Source organism: Carassius gibelio, chromosome A23, assembly GCF_023724105.1.
Source record: "Carassius gibelio isolate Cgi1373 ecotype wild population from Czech Republic chromosome A23, carGib1.2-hapl.c, whole genome shotgun sequence".
In the NCBI taxonomy this organism is placed as follows: domain Eukaryota; kingdom Metazoa; phylum Chordata; class Actinopteri; order Cypriniformes; family Cyprinidae; genus Carassius; species Carassius gibelio.
Window position 1 is genome coordinate 3,760,838 of NC_068393.1, and position 26,745 is coordinate 3,787,582.

The following is a 26,745-nucleotide window of genomic DNA, read 5'->3' on the forward strand; positions in this document are numbered from 1 at the left end:
TGATGACACGCTGTGAGAGAAAAGTTCAGCACAATTTCAATTTAAAACATTAAGGGTGACCAAACGTGCCATTTTCAGGACACGTCCTGGCCAGGATTTCTATATTGTCTAAAATATCCAGGTTTTGGCTTTGGTTTCCTGTTTTCATACTAAATTAATGTAATGGTCGTTTGATCAACAACATGCGGACATTGTACATAATCGATAAATCATGGTGCATGAGAAGGTGGAAGAACGGTCAAAGTGATGCAGATATGTGATCATATTAGTGTGTGACTTAACACAGCACTGAGCAGACCGATCAAAGTACTTTCTCATACAACAATTGGTCTGAGCAGCGCAAACAAAGCCAAAACGTGGATATTTTAGGAAATATAGAAATCCTGGCCAGGACATATCCTGGGAAAATGGCATGTTTGGTCACATTAAAAACATTAGCAACATTAGCATAAAAACATAATAATAGCATGAAATCAAAATGGCCTATTTCCAGTACTTTCTTAACATTTTACTGTCACAATTCAGTGCATGGTATGCTATTCAGAAGAAGAAGAAGAAACAACAAGAAATAAGCTTCTCACTGCTTCAAAAGAAGTTCAGTTTTTTGGCTGACATCAAAAAGCCATATTTCTAACCTCAAACACCCGCCCCCCTTTTTTTACTATTGAATATCCTGTGACATTGGTTACATGCTCATGAAGTAGGACGCTTTCAAACACACTTACAGTCAAACAAACATCAGTATATAAAACACAAAGGACTCTTACCTAAGCCATGTTAATGTATCCACATCATGTCAAAGTAACAGAAAATATGGCTTTTATAATTAATATAAAATTCATATTATATAAAACCAATGTTGCATACATTTGATGCTCTTAATGCTAAATAAAACTTGTCCAAACTAAACTGTAACTCACACTTAACCGTAACACAAAAAATAAAACATCTGAATTCAGATCTTAGAACCTGTCAATCTTTTGCACTTTATCCATTCGTTGTACCCATTTAGTAGTTGTTAGTTACTCTTGTCTGTCCTTTTGTTAATGAACCCCATTTTATTACACTTGTGTCTTCCTTGTGTTGATAATTCAGTAAGAGGCTCTACAAGTTAACAGTACATTTAGTGTGAAGATATCTGAAAATCACTGATGCAGCATTCAAACACAACGAACAACAAAAGATATTGCCTAAAAGTACTTTTATTGGTGTATTAAAGCCATTTCAACAATGATAATAGAAAAAAAAGAGATCTTACATCATAGAAAGTGTCTCTATTGAAAGATCACTGATACAGAAACACTAAGGCCAAGATGTGTTGTACAAGTGGCAGATGACTTCACTTCAATTAGACCTGATCTCCTTATAATGGACGACAACATCGTATTTTCTCAGAACATTTCAGTTGTCTCGATATTATACAAATAATGCTGAATGCTTCATTTCGAGATGCAGTGGTTTGGACAATTTGTGTGTTTGGCCAACAAAAAATCTTAATAAGACATGATAATGTCATAGAGGAAAATCCTCATCATCACAAATGATCCTAAAAACAGTATTTAAGGCCTGCTATGATTTAAAAAAAAAAAACAAACAGCTTATGGCATTCACAGAGAGGTCAATGGCACCAAATCATTGCCTGATTTAAGGGCTCCAAATTCTTTGTTAATAGTAAGCACATCTTTGAAGTTCCTTATATGCCTTTTTAATTTTTCACTCCAAAAACACACTACGCAATGTGCACAAGGGTAAAAACACATGAACATAGTTAAATATATTTGCTTATAAAAAAAATAAAAACATGATTATATTGAATAAATTAACAGGTTTTAAGGCAGCCAGTTGTTCAAGGGATGGTTTTCTGCTCTCCCTGTCATTTCAACTGGAGCAGAATGGATTATATAATGGACTGGAGTTTGCCAATGAAGGGGCCCATAAAGAAAATGGGGCGGGAGCAATAGGAGTTTCTGACTTCAGATCAGTATTATACTTCCATATATATATATATATGAATGGTAAGCATAATTTGGACGCAAGGGATCAAACAAAACAAAACAGAAATCCTTATTTTCCCAAAGTTCTTATTCCAAACCAAACTTGACAAGCAAGGTTTTTAACTCTGCAGCATCGTTCTGGAATCCAGTCATATTGTACCAGGTTTGGTGTGAGAGTACTAATCATTAATTAAATGAGTAAAAAAAAAAAAAGACCCCAAACATTGGCGCAAAACTGCATGAGCGTCAAACACAGAGAGAATCAAACATTAGAAAGACCTGCTTGAGCGCACGACCAGCTAAACACAATTTACCTGCTCCACGGATAAAGTACACTGGCAAGAAGGTCAATGAGGCAAGAGTGTAATTAGTTTAATTATCCGTTACCATGTCTGTGAGGTCATCACCATTGGTCATCAGTGGGCGGGCGCTCAAGAAGTCTTCCTAACTTTCCTGTTCTCTCGTGTCATCATCCGAAACAGCCATCCATTCAGTTTAACAGCAACAGACTCTCTTCCCAAGATCAGCCTCACATTGTATGCCATAACACATTTCAGTGCTGGTCACAGTTATCTTGATCTGGTCCCCTCAAAATAATCACAATCATAGTAAAACAAGATAGAAATATGTAAAAAAGAACTAAAACTAATTTAAAAAAATGTTCATAAAAGAATGAATAAATACGAGGACCAGCCTCTCCAATATGAAGAATGCACACGAACACGCTCACGAATACGCATTACGAAGCCCCTAAGATCTCTAAACGACATAAACGTGTGTAATGAGAATAAAAAGCAAAGGGCCTCACTTATGATACATATATGACTGACATGGTATGTCAGGATATTATAAAACCAAACCAATTTCTGTGCAAGTTCTTCATAAATATCAATGCGACGAATTGTGCAAGACTGTGTTTATGAATGATAATGCAAAAATTCAGTCTGCTTTGACGAATGTCACATCATACTTCTTGAACGACTTTCACGTGTTCTACATTTCTACACATTTCTTGAATATAAATTGTTAAATGTAGTTTTATGAACGAGGTCCAAAGCGTGTTTGGTCTAATAGAGTTGCACAGTCTGTTTGTCCAAATTCAGTTCCAGAGAAAACAACACTCTAAAAAAGGTCAAATATTGGCTCTAGTAAATCTTTCTATCTGAACAGAGTTTTCTAACCCCTCACACGGCGGTGAAGGTGAGCTGACTACACACTGCTCAGGATGCAAAGCATGTGGATTTGACTGTGACGGCAATGCATGGAAACACTTCTCTACACAACGTAAGCAGGAACTAATGAAGAAAAAAACACTTCTGTTAGCACAAACAACAGAGGGTTTGTTCGACAGACAATCCAGTGTTTTAAACAACCAGCAGACCCAAATAAATATGACAAATCATAAAACTAACAAGTGAGCTGTTCCTAATCTAGTTCCAATGACACTTTTCCAGTGTTGGAGTAAAAATGCATGACCTTTCACTCCGAGGCACATTTTGCTGGCATTGCAGTGGTTTGTATACGGGCCTAAATAACTTGTTTGGTGGCTTTTAATCCACATCTATTAGGTCTGATGTGCTGGTGTACTCCCAAGAGTTGCGAAAATTCACTTTTAGCAGATAAACCAATCCATAATTACAGTAAAAAATAAAATATCTCTTCAAGGAAAACGGCCCATAAATATAGATGACTAATCTTGCACTTCTGGGCCATTTACATGTTTTATTTAATTGAATGTCCCCCACTCAATACTGCTTGCCTCTGACTAGAAATGACAAGCTAAAAGTTACTAGCCATTTAAAAAAGGTAAAAGCCCTTTGATATGCCCTAATGTCTTGTTTCATGGGAAAATACATAGACACAGGAAAGGACGCTGTGCTTTTCAAATCATTTAATTTCTAATGTGGAGAAATCTGTTTGTGCTGCGGTAGATGAGCACGTTTGTATTGTACAGCTAAAACGATTGAGGGTATTGATTTCCATGTGTCATGAGCAAATACTCATAGCCGTGATGTTAGTAGCATCTACTGTAAGTATCAGTGCATGCTTATTTATTGTACATTAAATAAAGATTTGAATCTGCATTTATTAGTTTATAATCTAATGCACAGAACCAGCTGTGGTTGTTTCTGGCAGAGAAAAGGGCATTTCCCTCGACTCTTACAATGGCTATTCTGAAGTCGTTTAGCATAGTTTAAAAAACTTGTTCAAGAGCTTTCCTCATTCATGCTGTAAACATGTGACTCCTCCCACCAGGTGAAGTCTGATTAGATGACACAGCACATGCTGGATCTGACCCGTCCAACGAGAGTAAACCAGCAGTTGGGGGTTTTGGATCTCAGAATGAATCCATTCACATGATAGACAGAGGGGGGCAGGGGGAGTGTATAATTAGCTTAAAAAGAAGAAGTAGAAAAAATGATATATAAAAATGAAAGAAATGAAAAAAAAAGGAGCACTGAGCATTAAAGCCTTGTGAAACCCCCTCCCCTTCTAATAAAGATGGTGTTGTATAATGTGGCGAGGGTCTGTCTTGTGTCAGTAATCGGCGACAGGCGCCAGGTCTCGACTGAGCGTCACTGACACGTTAGTGTACAGACTCCTCCGGGACACTAGAGGGGAGTAATTCAAGTTATTCAGGCCGTCCAGGCTCTGTCTCTCCTTGGATCTATGCAGCAACTTGTATCTGAAAAACAAAAGGAGAAAACCTGTCTTTCAGCTCATTAATGAAACAGAACTAATTATAATGCAATTGTAATAAAGTTTAAATGTAAATCATTTTTATTGAGGTAGTTGTTAAGTTTAGCTATGGGGTGGATTAAGGGATCTAGTATATGCTCATACAGAATAACACATTAATATGTGCTTTATGCGTTCTCATAAACAGACAATATGCTAGTAATATGCATGCTAATAAGCAACTAGTTAACAGTGAATATTGGCCCCTAAAATAAAGTGTTAACAAACTTTTATTTAAATATGATTTTACAAACAGTTTTTTTTTTGTGCTTGTATGTTTGCTGATCCGATCTTGTGTAAACTGCTGCTTTCAAGTCAATTAAACTAATTAATGCAAGAATGGTTTTAACTTGCTCTGAAATTCTTATTTTACGTTCATTTAGTTCAATAATTTGAAAAGAATGGATCTAGCGATGATAAACAAAGAAATCTGTTGTGCTTGTGTTTCATGAAGGCGTAATCTTACGAAAGATTGGGCTTTCCATGAAATTAAATGAAATTAAAAAACAATTTACATAATAATGGTTTCAGTAGGAAGCGTTGCATTCTAGTACCCAGCAATTCATACGACATCAGTAAAGCGTGCACTTGGAGGATGACTAAATGCTCTGGATGTCGTCTAAAATATGGCAAAATAAATATTTGTTAATGGCTGTTCTCATCTTACCGGCCCAGAAACTGGACTTCCCCGCGGTGGTGGTGTGGAATAGACATGTAACGACCGATGTCTCCATGAGGCCGACTCACGTTGTAGCCAGCAAACTGAACCCTGGAAAACAACATACAAGTGTCTGTCAACTATGTTCCAAGTCACTGCAAGAAGTGAAGGACTATTTATAATTGTAAAAATTAATGTTAGTATGCTTCAGTATACTTCTTAAAACTAAAAAAAATCTTATTTTTATATGACAAATACTTAGTGAAATTATACTTATGTGTTCTTGGCCTATATACTGACCAACCTGTCCTCCAACCAATTCGCCCGTATAGGTCGTTTGTCCAAATCCCTGAAATACGACCCATCAGAGCTTATACTACAATTGCGCACCTATCGGCAACAGGACGGTTTCATATTAATGTTTTGTACTCTTTTATTTGCGCTGTAATTTGGGTTTTGTGTAGCTCAGTTTGTGGAGTTTTGTTGTAAATGACGATATGTAATCATGCGATCATGGGTTCAGTCCCAGAGAATACACGTGCTCATAAAATCTAAATGCTCTATAAATCATAATTTTGTCTGATTTCTGTGAAGGGTAGGTTTAAGGGTGGGGTTTGGTGTGGTCATTCGAACGAATAAACCACCTAGTAAAATATGTACGAATTACTGTGTGATCGGTGTAAAAAGTCCACACATTGCTTTTAAATAAATGCGCATTTTGATTGGTAATGATGCTATATGTTATACGTCATTTCATGACGACAGACGCAACACAATACTGTCATTATTTTTGCGTCCGCTAGAGGGCGAAAACTTTAAAACTTAAATATAGGTTGTGATAAGGTGCTTGCACAAACGACCTATATGGTTGTTTTTTGTTGGAAGAGAGGCTCATAATTACAAGTAATCAGAAAAAATATATATTTTTCTATACTTTTGATGAAAGTATGATTTGATATTCTTACTATCATAACTTACTAATCTTGTAGTTGTTTCCTCTTTTGACAGAGTAACCTATGTGTCACACACACTGTCATACTCCAGCATATGTTTTACATACTGTCTCAGAAACCTGTTCAAGCTTATAGTATTATGTCAGCTTTTGGCTGGAATAATTTAATAGTATGTTGGTGAAACTGAATCGTTTTTCTTTTTTTGTACAGACAGATAATCATTTAGCTGATTTAATTGACAAATCTTCCATGGTGTGAATAAACTATAAGTATGATGTTGGGATGATACAAATAAACTAAGGATTGATATAATAATATCGAATAAAGAATAAATTATTTTAGGATACTTACTACATGAAACTGAGAACTTTATTTAATAAAATTAACTTAAAATCGACTTCATTTTAAGAGTAATGGTAGCACTCATGAAGCGACCCCCTCCATGTAAAATCAAATTAGGCTTTTACTTTTGTCTTTCAAAAGTACTGTTAATTATTTTGGGTGTAATCCAACTTAACTGAAGGGAAATTACTGAGCGCACCTTAAACGTCCGTTGGCAGTCATTTCTTTTATAGTACGTATTATACACTTAGTGGGATCCAGATAGTCCCGTCCTGTCCAGGAAGTGTTACTATCATCTTTTACAGTATAATGGCTGCTAGAACGCTTTCGTGGGAGTGACTCTTTTGAAAAGACATGAGTTCATTGCTGTTAACAGCGCTAAAGGATTTCATCTTTGTACAGTACCTCTTCCAAAGGTCGTCGTCTTCCCCTCCCCAGCCCCAGAATGCATTGGGAAAGCCGTTTATCTTCCTGAACTGCTCCACGGTGAGTCCACTCACACCACCAAAGAACTCCTCATAGGGAAGCCTGCATGTTCAGAGAGATACCAGTCTTTATTCTCCACCAAACATCATACATACATAGAAAACAGTGTGTTTTGAAAACCTACATGTAAGAGTACTTGTTGAGTTTGACCGCAAAGTGTCTCGGCATCTCACCACAACCATAGTAGTTGCGGTCATTTTCCAGAATGTGGTCAACATCGTGAAATATTACACAATCCCAGTTCAAGTCCTTCATGGCCTCTTTGAATCCGACGTTAAACAGCATGGCACGATTGAACGGTTCATTTCCTGCCTGTGGACACACACAAACATTTCACTTGCCTTCCTTTACCTGTACTCTTACTTAAAGGCACAATATGTAAGATGTTTTCATTAAAATATCCAAAAACCACTAGAAAAGTGGTATATAGTTTGCTGACTTGAGTACGTACATTATCCCAAATGTTTAGAAGGACGTTTAAATACAGAGAAATATGCCATTTTAATCTAGTGACATGGACCAGTGTCCACGGTCTCATTGTGTAACATCTGCTAATGACATCATAACCCCTCGATTTCCTGGAAAAACACCAAAGACGCTTTAATATGCTGTGTGTTTTAATAGACCGATGATGACCGCACACAACTCCCATGATTCCACACTCAGTCAGCGTCATCAAACAAGGCCTTTGTTTCTTTGTTTTGTTTTGAATATGCGCCCTCTAGCAGTGAAAAATGACATATTGTGCCTTTATCAAAAATAGGACTTATAGTGTTTCTTATGATAATGGCAGCTTGCAGCAGACATTCATAGAAGTGTAGCTTCATTAATTGTAATGCGTAGTGCAATCGTTTGGCTGTGTAGTTTGACAAATGGTGTGACAGTCCAAATATTACGGGTCAGAATATAAGGTTATGCAGTATGACAACTTTCCTTTTCCTCACCTGTTCAATGATGTAGAAAGCGAACTGCAGTCTCTGCCTCTGAAGCGCTGGGATCAGATGCCGGAAAAGTATGGGAAGGTGCTCATGACGCTTACGGAAAGGAACCAAGATGGCCACCTGAAACACATGAAATAGCAAAAGGAGGAAATGTCAGTTCTCAAAGTCTCAAAGATGTCCAAAGTTCAGCATTTTACTACATTTCTATTACTGCTACAGACATTCATCTTTTTTTTTCAATTGTTTTCTAAGTCTGATTCAATGACTTAACGGTTTCATCACTTTTGCACTGTCCCATATGTGCTTTAAATTGCCAAAAAGAGATTTTGTGTGATGTGTAGCAATATGTGTATTACTATATCGAAGAATATACTATTTAATATGAATACTGGGTCCCAGTGTATACAGCTACACAAAGATAAGCAAATAACATTCGTTTGAAAAATAACAGACTATACAGTACGGGAAGCATCAACTCATGTTGCAACAGAGCCTTTTCTGCCCCTCAGACCACAACCACACACACACACACACACACACACACAGAAACAGGGTTTTTTGTTTTCAGTGTGACAGCAGCGGTAAGTTAGTGAGGCACCTTCCATCGTGGGAGACAGTCGTGCGGTTTCCAGTGGCCTCCACGTGACAGACTTGGATCTTCCTGCTTGAGAAGTTTCTCAACCTCGTCTAGAGTGATCTCACTCACGTTCACCTTCAGCTGGCCCTCTGACACACAGCAAGCACATTCATTGTGATTACAGCTAGCGACACCAGAAACAAAGCTCTACAAGCTCTATTCAAAACCACTTGCAAACACTTCAAGTGCATTTCTGTTTTATTTGGTAGCCATGTAATATTTAATGTTAATAACCCCCTTCAGGGTGACATGGGATGGAGGTTTTTCTGGTTCTGTTAATGGTTCTTCAACAAATGAAAAGTGCAACCAGAGGACTGACCCTTATGAGCTTTAACAACTCACTTACTGACAGAATTGATCATATAGTGCTTCTGTGCTGAAAGAAACAGTAGGGTCCTGCACTTACTCATGGAGGGCAGTTTCTCCGGGCAGACCTGATCAGGCATATATGTGAAGCCCTCCGGGAGGTAAGGAGTGCTGGGGACACCTGTCTCACTCAAGTTAAACTCATATGTGTAGTCTAGAAAATAAGAGAAGTAATCAAACATTCATACAGTAATATATGACAGACACTCAGCAGTCTGTCCATTTTTTTTATTGTATATATATATATATATACTCTATATGTATCCTTAATCCCACCCTAGACTTTGAAGAGGTACAAATGTTTGGGGATTTGTCAAAGTTATTAAAAGCTGAACACTGGCTTAAATTCTAACCTTGTTTTATGAATGAAAAGTTATTTGTTTTTAAGTGTCTTCCTACAAAACTGTGTTATTTTGGTGGGTCTCAGAAGGATATGATGCCTTCGTTTCCTGAGGATATGTCACTGCTGCTGACGGGATGTTCTATAGGAAGCGAGATAAGTGGACTCTGCTCTTCATAACAATGATGAGGATGTATGAGGAGTGTTTGGTACCTGTGCCGTTGATGTTGTAAGCACTGCGCACCATCTGCTCAAGGACCTGAGCTCCCATGTTCCTCACATTCTCCCGGATCTGGATTCCACGGGCCTGAGCCATGAACAGGTACTCATTAACTGAGAGAGAAAAGAGAAAGCTATTATCCTCAGAATAACTGACACAACGTATATGCATTATGACCATCAGTCTGCAGCTGGTGTGAGACTGTAACAATTGTGCAGTTCGCTAAACGACCATTAGCATGGTTTCTCAGAAGAAGAAAAAATGAGAAGCATATTTCACAACAAAATGAAGCATCTTTCCAGTTCTTTCTAATGTAGACCACAAAACGAGATGTTAAAGCTGCAGTAGGTAACTTTTGTTAAAATGTATACTTTACAATATGAGAGAGATAATCTGTGTAAAAATCAAGCTCCTCTGGCTCCTCCTGTTGCCATTTGCAGAAATACATCGCTCCTGGTAAGAATCAACCAATCAGAGCTACGGTCCGTAACTTTGTTTGTGTTCAAAATGTAGAAAAATGTATATAATAAGCGAGTACACCATGAATCCATTTTCCAAACCGTGTTTTTGGCTTGTCCTGAATCACTAGGGTGCACCTATAATAAGTGTTTATATTCGGACTATTTTAGATTGCTTCGGGGGTACCGCGGCGGAGTAACCCAGTACCTTTGTAATTCTTCATAGACATAAACAGAGAGAAGTAGTTCCGGCTACGATGTTCTTCCGCAAGACGCAAGCAGTTCTGTTTATTAACCGCTAGAGCATCAAAAGTTACCGACTGCAGCTTTAAGAAGGATATCCATGCTGAACCTTTGTATATAATGAAAGTGAATGGTGACTAGATACTGTTAAAAAAAAATCTGAGTTTGACACTGTCAATTCATAAGCCCTGGCTTAACTTTCTTAAATTTATTAGGTTATAATAGTATTGAGTATTATAGTATTGAGCCAACAGCAGTCACAATACTGTACAATATATAATCATGATGGACACACATTGCCATATTTTTACACGTGCTGCAAAATGCAACAACTGCAGAGCTGAACAAATCTGTTAGCATAGTGATGTTGGTTGGGTGAGAATCCCACACACACTGTGTTCAGTAGATTTCACACTCTTTAACATGCTGTAAAACAACCTCATTTTCAGGCATTAATGTTTAATTTTTACATCAACAAGATAAAATGGGTGCCAGCAAACAGATCAGGACTGTGTCCTTCATGAGTGTGTGTGTGTGTGTGTGTCCTGCACAGTCACAAGGCCGTGCTGATAAAGCAGAAAACAATGGCTCTTTATGTGCTGATAGGACTGTCCCTCAGATAACCCACAGATCGTTATGTGTGTGTGTGTGTGTGTGTGTGTTTGTGTGTTGTGTGCATCCTTAGAACTGATTTAGAATTATGCAATTCCTCATTTAAAAGTTACATCCATTTACTGTACATGACCACAAACCTTATTTCATAGAGAAACACTGGGATAATCAGTGGTACATCAAACAAATAACCCAGATGCCTTTTTCATAATAGCTGGTGACTTCAACCATGCAAACTTAAAGACAGTTTTGCCAAAGTTCTACCAACATGTGAACCTTGCAACAAGGGGAAAAAACACACTGGACTTTGTTTACTCAAAAGAAAAGAACGCGTACAAGGCTGTGCCCTCCTGTACCCTACAAGGCTAGGGTACTCAGATCACATCTCATGACTTTTTGGGGAAGGTAATGGTTAGAAAGTTGGATTTATAATTAAATTGTAAGTTCGAGTCTCGGGCTGGCAGGAGTTGTAGTTGGGTGAGTGAATGTACAGCGATATCTCCTCCTTCAATACCACGACTGAGGTGCCCTTGAGCAAGACACTGAACCCCGGGTGCCACAGCATAAATGATGCTCACTGCACCGGGTGTGTGTTAAATACTGTGTGTGTTAAATGCAGATTACAAATTCCGAGTATAGGTCACCATACTTGGCTGTATCTCACCTCACTTTCACATCTCTGCTATGTTAATTCCAGTATACAGACCACTTTTGAAACTCACCAAACCAGTTCAAAACCTTATCACGATTTGGCCAGATGATGCTACCTCAACACTACAGGACTTCTTTCAGTGAACAGACTGGAACATGTTTAAAATGGCTTTCCTGTGGCATCAAAAATGCAAAACGGTCATATGCTCAAAAAAATCAACAATCACTTGACGGACAGCAGAGACACATGCATCCTGTGGCAAGCCATTCAGACCATCACTGACTACAAGCCCCCACCACAGCCTGTGATGACGACACATCCCCCCGGATGCACTCAACCACTTATATTCACGGTTTGACTAAAGAATGTTTTTGAGATGACTGCCTGGATCAGCGAGGTGTTGAAGACAGCACAATCTCTCAGTACACAACTGCACTGCCAAGTTCAGCTCCAACCACATCATCAAGTTTGCGGATGACACAACGGTCATAGGTCTCATCAGCAACAGCGATGAAACGCTTTACAGAGAGGAAGTGGCACAGCTGGCTGAATGGTGTCGCACCAACAACCTGTCCCTCAATAGCCACGTTTCCACTGTCGGGCTAAACGAGTTTGTGCTAGTGCGTGCCAGGTCCAGTCGCGTTTCCACTGTCACTTCCGGGGCTTGATCGTGCCTCATCGGGGCATCCTCGGGGCCAACGGCCAAGGTTGAGGAGGGGTTATGAACAAAGGAAGAGTTTCTCCGTGTCTGGAGAGCGTCCGCACTGCGGATCATTTCCAGTGACTTATTTCTTAGTTTTCTGATAACTTCTCTTTGTTGGTGAAATGATGAGGTTGGTAAAACTGTTCCTGAGAGGCGTGTAAAGGGTGTGTTTTAGTGACGCACAGCGGAGCTTCAGGACCGACTGTGGAAACCCTGCACTATTCTGGCCTCGGTGCTATTGGCCCGAGGTTATTAGCCACACTCGGCCCGTTTTAAGCCCTGGCTCGCACTGGCCCGACAGTGGAAAAGCGGCTAATGTGGAGAAGACAAAGGAGGTTGTGATGGACTTCAGGAGAAACTCCGCTGACCACCCCCCACTGACCATCGACAGCTCGACTGTGGAAAGAGTCAGCAGCACTAAACTACTGGGGGTGTACATCACAGAGGATCTCACCTGGACCACCAACACCATTTCACTCTCCAAGAAGGCACGACAGCGCCAACACTTTGTCCCCCTGCTGAGAAGAGCATCTCTCCCTCGCTCCTCATCCTACAGAGGAACCATAGAGAGCGTGCTGACCAGCTGCATCACTGTCTGGAACAGGAACTGTGCAGCACACCGCAGGACCCCAGCGGACAATGCTTTCGCTTCAAACGTTAATGATGAATCAAATAAGTATTGTATATAATGACATATATTGGGTGTTTCAGAAAATATTATAAGCACTCACGTTTTTTTCAGTTTATACATTGATTTATACACTCACCTAAAGGATTATTAGGAACACCATACTAATACTGTGCTTGACCCCCTTTCGTCTTCAGAACTGCCTTAATTCTGCGTGGCATTGATTCAACAAGGTGCTGAAAGCATTCTTTAGAAATGTTGGCCCATATAGATAGGATAGCATCTTTGTTGATCAGGTTGATCAAAGATCATGTTTTTCCCTTTTCACACCATTCTTTGTAAACCCATTCTTTGTATACTCAGACCAGCCTGTCTGGCACCAACAACCATGTCACGCTCAAAATAGCTTAAATCACCTTTCTTCTCCATTCTGACAATCAGTTTGGAGTCAGGAGATTGTCTTGACCAGGACCACACCCATAAATACATTGAAGCAACTGCCTTGTGATTGGTTGATTAGATGAATGCATTAAAGAGAAATTGAACAGGTGTTCCTAATAATCCTTTAGGTGAGTGTAGATTTACAGTATATGTATTAACTTATTATACTCATGTAAAATGTAAATATATATATATATATATATATATATATATATATATATATATATATATATATCATAAGAAATATCATAAGATATATTATATGTCATAATGATATGTTATTGATCAATACACACACACACACACACACACACACACATATATTGAACAATGTAATAAAAGAAGCTGGAGTCATTTAAAAAATAAATCAAATTTGTGACTTTCTTTCTAGAAGGTAACTGTGTTTCTTAGTGCCTTCTTCTCAAAGCACAACAGCTAAGCTTTTAGCTTAATATATCATAACCTACAGTAGTGAGCTTCAGTAAGCTTTTCATTAAGACCAGTTTATAGCACTAAAGCAACAAGCATCTCCATAAATCTTTATGATTCTGATTGCCTCATCTCACATCTCATAACTCCGATTCTTGTCCTAACATTTGTGTAATGCAATATAATTACAGATGTTTGACTTATATCAGCACAAATTGCACTACTTTACGATGGTAGATTTGATCGCTCCCGTTGATTTAACCTCATCTGATTGATTTAACCAACAATCTGATGTGCTGTCAGCAGCAGTATGCTAGCACAATTTAAAATAACTGGTTTCTATTTTAATTAATTGCTAAATTTGATACTGTGATGGCAAAGCTGAATTTTCTCCATTATTACTCCAGTCTTTAGTGAACTGATTCCTCATTTAAAAATAACTGATGCATCTGAATCTGACCCAACACTTTTAAGCAGTCGTGTAAGAAAAATGTAAAACAGAGACATATGCTAGCAATGACTTGATCTGAAGTGTGCACCAGATCACATGTAGTCTTGGCTTACTTATAAGACATTAGTGTAGCCCACCCGTGCACTACACACACACACACACACACACACACAGAGAGAGAGAGAGACACACACACACACACACTCCAGTTACTCAATAACAACACTCACATGACCAGTGAGATTGATTAGTGGTGCTGAGGCAAGTATCAGCATTACTATTGTTCATATTTGGGGGAAGTGATTGTTTTAGTGTTGTATAATGACAGAAGGCAGTGGTGGAAGGTCCGAACTTCAGTCAAATATTCACAGGCAGCCATCAAACAACATTATATTAACATATCAGCTCTTCACACATAGAGATGCAGTGTGAGCTCGAGGCATTCTGGCTCACATACTTACACTGCGCAGTGTTTGCTGCTGTGTCTTCAAGGTACTGTGGTTTATCATATCACAATAACCAACAAGCGTGTGTTCATATCCATGTTAGTAGTTTCTATTTGGCTCATTTCAATTCTATAAATCAATCCTAACTCTCTCTCACACACACTGCATGCTTGTTTAAGGTGGTTTTATACATTCCAATTATTCCTGTGTGTTTGCTTTTAGGGTAGAGCTGTGTGTGCATGTGTGTGTGTGTGTGTGCGTGTGTGTGTGTGTGCTTGAGTTATTCTCTTTTCAGGTTTTTAATAAACAGTACTGGTGATGGGTGTTTGCGCGCAGTAGATCAATCACAACAGACTGGCTCATCGGACCAATCAGAGCAGAGTAGCCTCGTGTAACAGAGAGGTTTGGAAAGATGAATCACCTAACACATAGTTTGAGAGTCGTTGAGAAATAAGCTAAAATGAAATGCATATTATAAGAAAATGAAAAGTGCTTTTTGACCTTGCATGCATGTAAACCTGTTGCTGGGGACTCACAAAACCAAATGATTAACCTTTTGAAAAGCTTAATAGGAGCACTTTAATTCATTCATTACATTGAATGAAACCTGGATCTTTTACATGCACACTGCTTATTTCTTTGTTAATTTTTTTTTTAATTAATTTTTGTAGTTAGCTTAGCAACATGCTAACACTGAAGTTCCTTATCTGTATCTCTTCCTCTTCTCTTCTCTTCTCTTCCTTTTTTTTCACATTCACAATTCAAAATGTCACCCAGTCTAAACTATTGAGGACATCATACAATCAATTGGTGAGTAAAACCAGATTTCTGCTGCATGTGACACTGGCTGCCACGATGACAATATTAACAATACCAACGATATCAATATCCCCACTGCTGTAACAACGTCACAAAGGTCTCAACTGCTTGGCAAGATACTGTTTAATTAGACTTGCGCCCCTCCACGTTACCATCTGTGATGCAAATAACTCACCTAGTGTTGAGCAGACACTACAAGAGGGAAACATCAACATGTCAAAGCAAGAAAAAGCAAAGCAGACGCTATTACTGCATTGTGTTCAAAACCAAACATCAGTGAGCAAAAAAAACTACATTTTTATCCTAAATCCCAAGATATTTGATCAAGAGTTAAAAAACAAGATTATACAAACACACTTTCAAAACCTATTTAACATTTCTATGAATTAGTGTCTGATTTCATTGGTACATACTCCACCCCTGTGGGTTAAAGGCAGGGTAGGTAAAAAATGTATACACAACTTTCTTCCAAATTCGTTTAAACTTTCTATATATATCAATGCATAATTAAAATGTAAGTACTCTGATAAAAAGAGTATAAAAATGGAGTGACTCTAGGCCGTTTAATCTGTATTAAACACAGCTCATTATTTCCATTCGGGACGAAACATAGGATTGGCTTAGGCAACTGTCACTCTCTCGCAACCATGGCAACCACACTTTTGCCACACATGACCTGCCCACTTGCGCGCGTACATTTGATTTGAGGAATTCAAGAGGCACGGATCCTAGGAATACCAAAACAATTGTAGAGAAACAGCAAGCAAAATTTACAGTACCGGCCTATGCAGTTAGTGAAGGCAAACCAGGCAAAAAAAGGAAGACAGTAACAGTACAAGAAAAGGCAATGAACAAAAAGTCTTTGGATAAACAAAGAAATAAAACGTGAGTTAATATCGGCGTGGCTTTCCAGCGATGCGAGAACTGAGGGAACTCAAGGGGCTGAAAAGTGACTCCTTGATGGCTTTATTTCTGCTGGACAGGTAAATCTTTATTTTTGTATTTTGATCATACATATTTTTTGTTTATTTTTTCATGAAGCATGTGTCATTAGCACACGTAGCTGCATAATATAGCTAACATAACATTACTTAGCGAGCCGTAGTAGGGACGATAAATAATCTATAGGCCTAGCTCAAGATGATAGGTATAGCGTGGCTTTGGAAGGAGCCCAGAAGGGAGGGGGTGGAGTGAATGGAAATAATGAGCTGTCTTTAAAACAGTCGTGACAGGTCTACAGACACTCGATTTTTATACTTTCTTTTTCAGAGTACTTACATTTTAATTATGTATTGATATATAAATAAAGTTTAAACAAATTTGGAAAAAAAGTTTTTTATATATTTTTTACCTACCCTGCCTTTAAGTTTAAAGGTGCACATTCATTTTTAGTTTTAGTTCATGTGAATCAAATCTTACTGGTTGAATGTTACACGATAAAACAGGTTATTACTTTTCCTTGTAATTTTCCTGTCCTGGCAGCGTAGACTTCACCGAGTTTATAGCTATACTGCAGGATGTAATCTTCTCTGTTTATTTAAGCTGAGTAAGCCATTGCAGTAGCTGGTCAAAGCAGCGTCGCCCAGCCCTCTCTTTATTTTAAGAAATGTTTATTTGAAAATGTTACTAAAAGGATCATATGACATTGCTAAAAAGAACATTATTTGGTGTAATGCAATGTGTTTATGCCTGGGCTATTCAGTTAGTTTCATTTGAGAGCCGGATTACTGAATCGAAAATGACCATAATTTGCACAATGGAAGAATTATCATCTTGTCGTATACAACCATTCAAAAACTCAGAATTGATGTGACGACCTCACCTGATGTTCATAAACCTTCATAACTGGTGAATGTTTTTTCTTTTGCCTTGTGAACTGGCCGAGCCTTTCTTTACATGTATTTGTTTGCTGACCGTTGCATCCAATCGTGAAATACAGCATTTTTTTTTTTTTAATTGTCTAATCGTTGTGAAAAAAAAAAAAAAAAAAAGATTTTGGGTACGGGCTCTAAATGTAACTGTGCCACTCGGGTCGGGTCAGGTCAGAGGATCTCAGGTACAGGCTGGGTTCGGGCTTCAGTTTAAAGCCTGTGCAGACCTTTAATCAAGCCTTTCTGAAACATGTTGCAACAGTGGCAGTCAAATAAGAGTAATGTTGCATGACGCTGCGGGTAACATCCACACATCTGCACTGAGAGTCATAAACTACACCTTGTCTGTTGTGTCGTTTCCTACACTGTAGGTTTGTTATGTAATTTAACAGGAAAACCTCTTGATTTCAACATACAATGAAATATTCATATGAGTTTGTACAATCTCATTTGTACATTTCCGTATGATATGGTTGGCATTTCTGTTTAAAGCCAGGCATACACTGTGCATTTTAAATCAGATTTTGTTGTACAACAATTTTTGAGTTGGACCAAATTTCAGGTCTGTCTGGCCACAGACAATTGCTCTCTCATTTTCCTTCCTGACTGATTTCTCTCTAGTTTTTGTTTTGCTAGGGTCCTTCTCACTAGGGTCCTTCTCACTAATTATACAATGCAACCCAATCAGCTCCTCCAGGATGGTACATCCATATGTGCTGCCACAAGGAGGTTTGTTTTGTCTCCCAACAGAGTCTCAAGAGCATGGAGGAGATACCGAGAGACAGGAGAGAGGCAAAAACCCAGCAGCCGGACAAGTATCGGCTCCTTTGCCCTACAAATGAGCTCCAGCAGGCTACTGGTATGCATGTTTCTGACCAAACTGTCAGACTCCATCAGGGCCCGATGTCCTGTAGTGGGACATGTGTCCACTGCCAAGCACTGTGCAGCTCAATATGCATTTGCCAGAGAACACCAGAATTGGCAAGTCTGCCACTGACGCCCCGTTCTCCATGAGCAGGGTCACACTGGGCACATGTGACAGATGTGAAAGAGTCTGGAGACGCCATGGGCAACATTGAGCTGCCTTCAACATCACCCAGAATGACCATTTTATCATTGGGTCAGTGATGGTCTGGGGAGGAATATCCTTGAAGGGTCCACATTTTAGCCAACAGTACCCTTACGGCTGTTAGGTACAGGGAGGAAATCCTCAGAGCCATTGTGAGATCGTATGCCAGTGCAGTAGACCCAGGGCAATGCCTGGTCTCACGTGGCCAGCGTGTGTAGGCATTTTCTGGATGATGAAGGCACATGGCTAGTAAAGAAAAAGGCTAAGAGGATTAGATGTAGTAGTGACTGGGGAGGTGGCTGCTGATGTTTGAACAAAGATCATTGTTATTGTGGAATCTGGAGTCACATGGCTGTCCTTGGACGGTAGCTCTAGCTCTAGCGAATGCTTTCAGTGTATATGCAATGTGTGGTTAATAGCACCCTAAGTCTGACAACTGTGAGTATTTCACAAAAGTGCCACAGAATGTCACAGTCTAATTGATAATACAAAGGTTTAGTCTTTCCAGATGCATCTGTTGTATTTCTGCAGAACAAATGACACTGCAAGATTTGTAAAAAAATAAAATAAAATAAAAAGTATTATTCATAATAACATTATGAATTTCCATCTACTAGGGAGTGTGTAATGTTTAATACAGTTAAAATTTCTCAGGATAATTAGAGTTCCCCCCAAATAACTAGTTGTTGAATTATTTTATATCCATGGACAGTTTCTTTTTCCTCTTTCTAACATGTGTACCAAACTATTACCTGTCACTAGATTAGATGGTAGATGCATTTTCCCTTCTTTATTCCATGATCCTCCTTGTTGGGTTTCTATGTGCCCTGATCTTTCGTAAACAAATGGCCATGCAAATATGACACCAGCCAGAGATCAGCTGGAATGCTCTGCCTCTAAGCAACTACTTTCCATTGTGTCGAGCTGGTCGTAGACTTCATTGACTCATACAATGACAAAACTATGCAGACGCGAGGTTGATATGATCCTGCATTGTGTCCTCTTTTATAAACATTCTCTCATGCCAAGGTGTGAACCAATACTTCAGCATATGCTATTTCTGCATGACTCTAGGTTAAAGGGTGTTTTGTAGCTTTGCATCAGGTACATGTGTCTCCATAAGGGTTCACTTGAGTAGGTGTTTAGGAATTGTTGTGCTAAACCTGCACATAAATGCGCAATGCATGTGGTGACCAATGTGGTTACAAAGTTTAAAGAGAAAAATAGCAGAAGTCATACATACATTACTGCAAAGGTGTTAACCATTCTTTCAGGCATACACAACTCTCCCACACAGAATATGCACTAAAGTATAGTAACAAATTATTCAATTAAAAATTAACCAACCTAACCTAAGTACATTAATTTATACCAACAAAACAAACAGGTATGGACTAAATCAGGTTAAAACTGCACTTTTAAGGGGAACAATTTCAGCACATAAGGTATGACTTAAGGTTGGAGCTGAACTCTGCAGTGGGTCTTCAGGGGCAGGGTTGAAGACCATTAACCATCTCTGAAACCACTCAGAAAACACTGACAAACCCTGGGAAACTTCTCAAGCCAACTCAAAATCAGCGGTGGTGAGTTTTGCATTGGCAAGTGCCATTCTAGTTTTTAAGGTCACCGTATATTCTGTCAGCTGCTAAACTTAAAGAAGAATCTGTTATGGTGTGGACCAGATGATTAATTTTTCCAGGAATGTGTTCCTAGATCAAGAACATTTCTGTCAAATAACCCCAACCTTTAACCATCCCTAAAATCAAAGGGAAAAACAGACAAATAAGCCCCAACCCCTGTCCAAAGCCTTACCGTAATTCTAACCCAACAATCTGTGGTTTGAATGTCTTCCCAGGACCAACAAAGATGCTTGGCATAATCTCATATAGGAGTCATTGGATCTAATCCCATATCCATGGATCATAGACACTGCAATTTCAACAATGATTTCTTTAACATCAGGATTGTGTCAGATGTATTCCTTGGTTTCTTCAGTCCCCAGATCTGACCTTTTTTGAACCTTGACTGCACATTCAGGATTTGAATGAAGGCAGTCCTGCAGAAAGACAGTTCCTCTTCCTCTATTGTCTTTTTTCTGGGGTTCGGTGGCTTTCTAAGAGGACTAACGGAGGCACCTGGGTTTCCTTGGGGTCTGCATCTATAAATAGGATCTGTGTTCTAATGAGCTCCAGCAGGATTTCTCTAGGTTTAATTCAATAAACTGCAGCAATCAGACACATCTGTGGCCCACAATCCTTCCCCCCGTGTGAGAAATGAGCAGTAAGTGGTTCACTGTAGGTTTCTGTGACCTACGAACCTAATTCCCTTGACAAACATTAAATACCCCTCAGGGGTAATAGAGCTGCTGCTGTCTCCATGGTTCCACTCCATTTCTCAAGATCATCTACTGTAATTCCTGGTACACTGAATTCTGGACATTGTCCTTTTCAAACCCTAAGGTAAAACCCTAAACCTAGTCGATATCACACTGATATATTTGCATGCAATAAAATGCAATAAAATTCACCCTATATTTTTCTAAATGTATGTTATAGATCTTATTGTGAGTGATGTATGTGAACAATGTAATCTTTAATCGGTAACAACTTAGAATAGGGGAACACTTACTCACTATTAACTATGGCTTTTCCCTCATTAAATTCCTAATTTGTGGCTTATTAATAGTTAGTAAGGTAGTTGTTAGGTTTAGGTATTGGGTAGGATTTGAGATGTAGAATTAGGTCATGTAGAATAAGGCATTAATATGTGCTTAATAAGAAGTCCTGGTGCCAGAACATGATGTACTTGCTACATCATTAGAAGAATGGCATCTACGTTAATATTTGTCTGTTTCTCTCTTATTCCGAGGTCACTGTAGCCACCAGATCCAGTCTGTATCCAGATCAGAGGGTCACTGCAGTCACCCGGATCCAGTACGTATCCAGACCAGATGGTGGATCAGCACCTAGAAAGGACCTCTACATCCCTGAAAGACAGCGGAGACCAGGACAACTAGAGCCCCAGATACAGATCCCCTGTAAAGACCTTGTCTCAGAGGAGCACCAGGACAAGACCACAGGAAACAGATGATTCTTCTGCACAATCTGACTTTGCTGTAGCCTGGAATTGAACTACTGGTTTCGTCTGGTCAGAGGAGAACTGACCCCCAACTGAGCCTGGTTTCTCCCAAGGTTTTTTTCTCCATTCTGTCACCGATGGAGTTTCGGTTCCTTGCCGCTGTCGCCTCTGGCTTGCTTAGTTGGGGTCACTTCATCTACAGCGATATCATTGACTTGATTGCAAATAAATGCACAGACACTATTTAAACTGAACAGAGATGACATCACTGAATTCAATGATGAACTGCCTTTAACTATCATTTTGCATTATTGACACACTGTTTTCCTAATGAATGTTGTTCAGTTGCTTTGACGCAATACTTTTTGTTTAAAGTGCTATATAAATAAAGGTGACTTGACTTGACTTGATGCACATCAGAACTGGTTCAAACTTTACGCAAACCTTTTTTTTAAATAAACAAATATAAACGCATTATAAATAACATAACACCAACTTCTCGTTGAACCTTCCTAGTAGCGTATCTTTGCATTCATCCAGGGGCGCGGGAAGATGTTTTAGGTGGTGGGGGGTTGGTGTTCGCACGATAGAGCCTATTTAGTATTTACACTGCGCATAGCTAAATTGTAATTATACTAAAATAGCAGAATATTCTTCTAATTACTTATTGCAAATAGTGGCAGTCATCTGCACCTCAGAATTGTAATACATAATGCAATATGTTATATACAATAACAGTATGCAATAATAACTTATTGAGTGTACATTTTTATTTTAATTAAAATTATTAAATGAATGCCAGCTTATTGGGACAAAAGCCCTCCCTACACCTACCCTAACCCTACCCGATGGATATTTTCAACTTTTTGATTATTTCCTTCATTTTTTTTATCAAAAATAAATGCTTTTCTGATGTGATTTGAAATTTGAAAAGGTAGAAGTTTGTCAAAAGGCAGATTCGAACCCCGGTCAATCGCGTCAAAATGATTATGATACAATATTGACCACTTACACCACTGAATGTGACAACTGATAACAGTCTTTTGTAATCTTGACCAGTGCAATCACACATTGGTGGGTGGAGCTGGTGTACATAGCCTGCACTTGGTGTAAACTAGACACTCAGTGTTGCGCCTATGTACGTTTCTAATTTAATTACGTTTTTAAGGTCTCTTCTGCCAGTCTTTGGATGTCTCGGGGGGGGGGGGTGATTGGGTCATCATAGGAGAGGCTAAGCCCCACCCCCAAACCCCCACTTGATGCAGGGCCCATTAATAAGTACTAATAAATGACTAATACTCTAGTAATACGCATGCTTATAAGCAACTATTAAGAGAGCCTAAAATGAAGTGTTACCATCTAAAGGTCATAACTGGATCCTCCTGTGAAATAACAGACTTTTTCTCTAGTGCCATATGCAGGACTTCTCTAATCATTCAGTCTTTTCCAGCTCACATTCATCTGCCTCCACATTTGATTGCATGCCCATATAGGCCTATCTCAACAATCAGTCTGCAAGGACATAAAACCAAATCCTGAGTGTTTTTTTATGTCTGTCACAATACTGAATGTCTATTCACAGCCTCTGTCTGCCAATAATATCATTTGAACTGTCGTCATTTGGGGACATTTCTCAGCAAATCTTAAAATACTTTTTTTTTTTTTTTTAGGGGACTTGACATTTCCTGTTTCCCTGTGTTTGATCAAAGATGTCTTCCAGAAGAGAGCATTCCCGTTTCACTCCCTTCTCATGTCAATCACCTCCATCTGGGAAAAACACAACTTCTGCATAACTTTTCATTCATTATTAACACACTAGAATTACTGGTGCTTGTTCGTCTTTTAAACACAGCTACTATGAAAGGAAGCCCCCATGGTAGAAGGAAGCTAAAATGGTTTTTAAAGCATCTTCATTAATAATTAAGCAAATGTACATAGCAATAAGCTGAAAAAATGCAGACAAAGGCTACAGAGGAGAAATAGGTCGCCTCTAAATAGAAGGCATCATATTAGCAAGCTGGCACACAGAAACAAAATAACCTTGACCACATACACATGGTTCCTCTGTAAAGATGCACTTGATCTTGATCTGTTGTGACATAACCACACCTTTGCAAAGCATCTTAATGTATCCGAGTAGCCTATTTATTGTTGCATCTTCTCGCTCACCATTTTTATTTTTATTTTTTTTTGGACCTTATAATATACTTTACACCTCCATATTTGTACAGGGTAGATTAGCCTAAGTCATATGTCTTAAAAAAATGCAGTTTATGTTTCATGTCTAATTTAGGGCTAATAAATTATCACTAGATGTTTGTTGTTGCATTATTTAGGAATGAAATAAAGCTAATGGAGAGTTCTTCGCGAATCAACATTTAGTCTACAAATCCTATCATAAACTGTATTCAAATTCACTATTTAATAGTTCTTAACGTCAGCATATCCTGATAAAATATTGATTACCGAGGCCGGTTCCTCCGCTGTCGGGAAGGCGCGTCCTCGGGGCGGGACTGCGCGGTGTGTCCCGGAAAGGACGAGGATATATGAGCTCAGTTCATAATGCGACTGGAACACGCTCTGTAAACTAGGTTAGAACTTAAATAATAATAATAATAATAATAATAAAATAAAAAATCAAAGCGCAGTTCAGTCAGAGAGGTTTGTTAGGCTGTTTGCCCGGAAATGTGAAGTGTTCGCTAGAAAAGCAGGTTTTCTTCAAACATGCTGAGCACAGTAAACGACATGGATTTGATGGCAACTTTAACAGAATGTGTCTCCAAACACAAACAACCGACCGCTCGTGTATTATATAACAATTAAAAGCGAAGACCCGCCTGAATAACCAGACTACAGATGTCACCCACATTCGCATTCAGAAGCGATGTCTCAGTGGCTTACCTATGCCAGGAGCTGAATAGATGAAGTACAGTGCAGACGTGGAGAGCGAGAAGAGAAATAAAAGCCCGAGAAATGACCTTCTCCGCAATCTCATATGTGTCGGCATTATACAGAGAGACGCAGATATCCTTCAGTAGTCGGCAGATATTAGTCCGGTTAATAACGCGGATGAGACTCGGGACGCAAACGCGTTGATTCAGGTCCAATCCCGAAATGTATCCAATCTAGAAGGTCCACTCGTCCTAGTAGAGTCTCATCATCTTCATCCCGTGTATGTATTGGCCAGAGACAGCGCGCGCACACGCACACACACACACACACACACCCTCCTGCGCGCTGGTAATGAATGGAAGCGCATGGCACTGTGCGTTACGCACATATACTTGTGTCAGGCCAGTATTTAGGGGAGGGAGTGTGTGAAAATTACTGTACATGACTTACTGTACTACTTGATTACGTAACGCTGCATTCATGGTCCTGTATGGAAGGACATTTCTGACGATTTTCAAAATGAATTGAAAAAAACTGTAATTTAAGTTGCGTTTTCCTTATGTGGAGGCAGAAATAGTGACATAATCCAAACGCAATTGCAAACCTTGCATGAGGCTACCTTTTGTGACAGCCACATTTCAAATGGAAAACCAAAGTCCATTTGCAACTGTCCAGTTTTCCCATGTCTTAGCAGTTATGAGCCTGTCACATTTTAATAAATTACTGCTTTTCCACATGCGTCGCGCATAACCTGCCAAACTCAAATGCATTATGCATAGCCTACACCTGTCAAGATTTGGGGAGACCTCAGAGGAGTGGGGCGGCTCAGGCAGCACAGGGTAGACTATCAGAAGGTTTTTTTTTTTTTATTATTAATCAAATATAATACTTTTTTTAAAAACACTTTTGGAGGGGCAGAAATAGCTGATAGATGCATATGAACGAACAGACAGTGCAACTTCTCATCCACCTTTTTTTTCTGGAAGAGCGAGCGAAGCCATTTGTAAATTTAAATTGTCTGGCTTCTGGTCTCATCCACTTCCACTTATTTTTAGCAGTACAAAACAGATTGTTTTGCTGCTTGATATTGCAATCTGGTGTTTCTTAGCATATTATTTAACATTTAAACACAATGGTTTGTAGTGCAAACAGTTTTACCGTTTACTGGATTTTGTTATTCTTCTCGTTCTTTCCCCACAATGTCTAGTGAACCGGAAGTCTTGCACATTCACAGAAAAGGGATTACTTCCACTTTGAAAAATAAGGTGAATATTCTTGACACAATAAATCATCCCAAAAGCAGCAGCTATCCCCTAACAGCATGAGCCAGAACGGCACACGCCTCAGGTCAATATTGTAACATTGCACCTGTGCTCTTATTTGACTTTGTGTCACCTCACCTTATATTTTATTCCTCTCTTCTAATACATAATGAAGCATGCAAGCACCTAAACATTGCCTACAGAATACAAAAATGGACTTTGCTTTTTTATTAGAATTTTTTTTAAGCAAAAACGCAAACGGTGATGCAAGATTCGCAATTATCTTTAGATTATGTCACTATTTATGCATTCATGTATGGAAATGTAATTGAAAATACAATTTGCAATTCATTTCGAAAATAGTCCTTCCATAGTTTTTTCCGGTGAGGCTGTGAAACAGACAAGACAGGTACAGTATAAATGCAGGTACTGATCGCCGAGGGGAAATTGAATGGCCCCATTAATGCATTTGCATATTATTTAGAGTAGGAGTCCAGCTCAAGACCTTACAATTCAAATGAGAAAATTAGTCCTTCAGTCCTGATGAAAATTGTCACAGCCAATAGAATAGAATAGAGCTTAAAAAAGAAAGAAAGAAAAAACTTAAATTATGAAGCTGAATATAATAGAACGATGTATTGTTTTACCAGTGAATGTGGAGCTAATGCAAACTTTATGTGGACTTAGTGGACAGCCTGTGTTTTTTCACCGGGATGTCATTCCAAATTGAGACATCACAGAACTGTGTGCAGTGGACACGCCCACTTTATACGACCTACAACTCCCAGCAACCATCACTATAATGTGACGTCAGCACGTCTTTTTTTTTTAAACTGCCATTTTCTTTCCTACAACCACAATGAATATATTTTGTGAATACTTTAAAATGAAATAAACATATATGGTAACATCAAAACACGATATCTACGTTTTATGCCATTATTAGACTTAAAATTACCCTAACTACAAATTTACGTCTCTAAGAAACTACATCTCCCAGGATTTCCGGGTAAGT

At 38.9% G+C, this 26,745-nt stretch overlaps 1 protein-coding gene across 1 annotated transcript; it reads right to left on the minus strand.

Annotated features, from left to right (window-relative positions):
• Positions 1-1,184: 1,184 nt before the first annotated feature.
• Positions 1,185-24,832, minus strand: LOC127944703 (beta-1,4-galactosyltransferase 5). The gene is made up of 9 exons (XM_052540895.1): positions 24,478-24,832; positions 9,670-9,789; positions 9,157-9,270; positions 8,712-8,839; positions 8,117-8,233; positions 7,297-7,484; positions 7,092-7,214; positions 5,401-5,502; positions 1,185-4,680 (listed from the first exon to the last, which is right to left on the minus strand). Exons 1-9 carry the CDS (start codon positions 24,581-24,583, stop codon positions 4,533-4,535), a joined length of 1,146 nt encoding a protein of 381 aa, XP_052396855.1. The 5' UTR covers positions 24,584-24,832; the 3' UTR covers positions 1,185-4,532.
• Between the last annotated feature and the right edge of the window lie 1,913 nt (positions 24,833-26,745).

Bases quoted from the DNA above. Each gene is read 5' to 3' on its own strand.
- LOC127944703 (XM_052540895.1), bottom strand. From the start codon at position 24,583: ATGCCGACACATATGAGATTGCGGAGAAGGTCATTTCTCGGGCTTTTA. The intron at 9,271-9,669 runs GTACCAAACACT...CTTATTTTCTAG, and splicing joins TTACAACATCAACGGCACAG to ACTACACATATGAGTTTAAC. The intron at 7,215-7,296 runs GTAGGTTTTCAA...CTGAACATGCAG, and splicing joins CTCAACAAGTACTCTTACAT to GCTTCCCTATGAGGAGTTCT.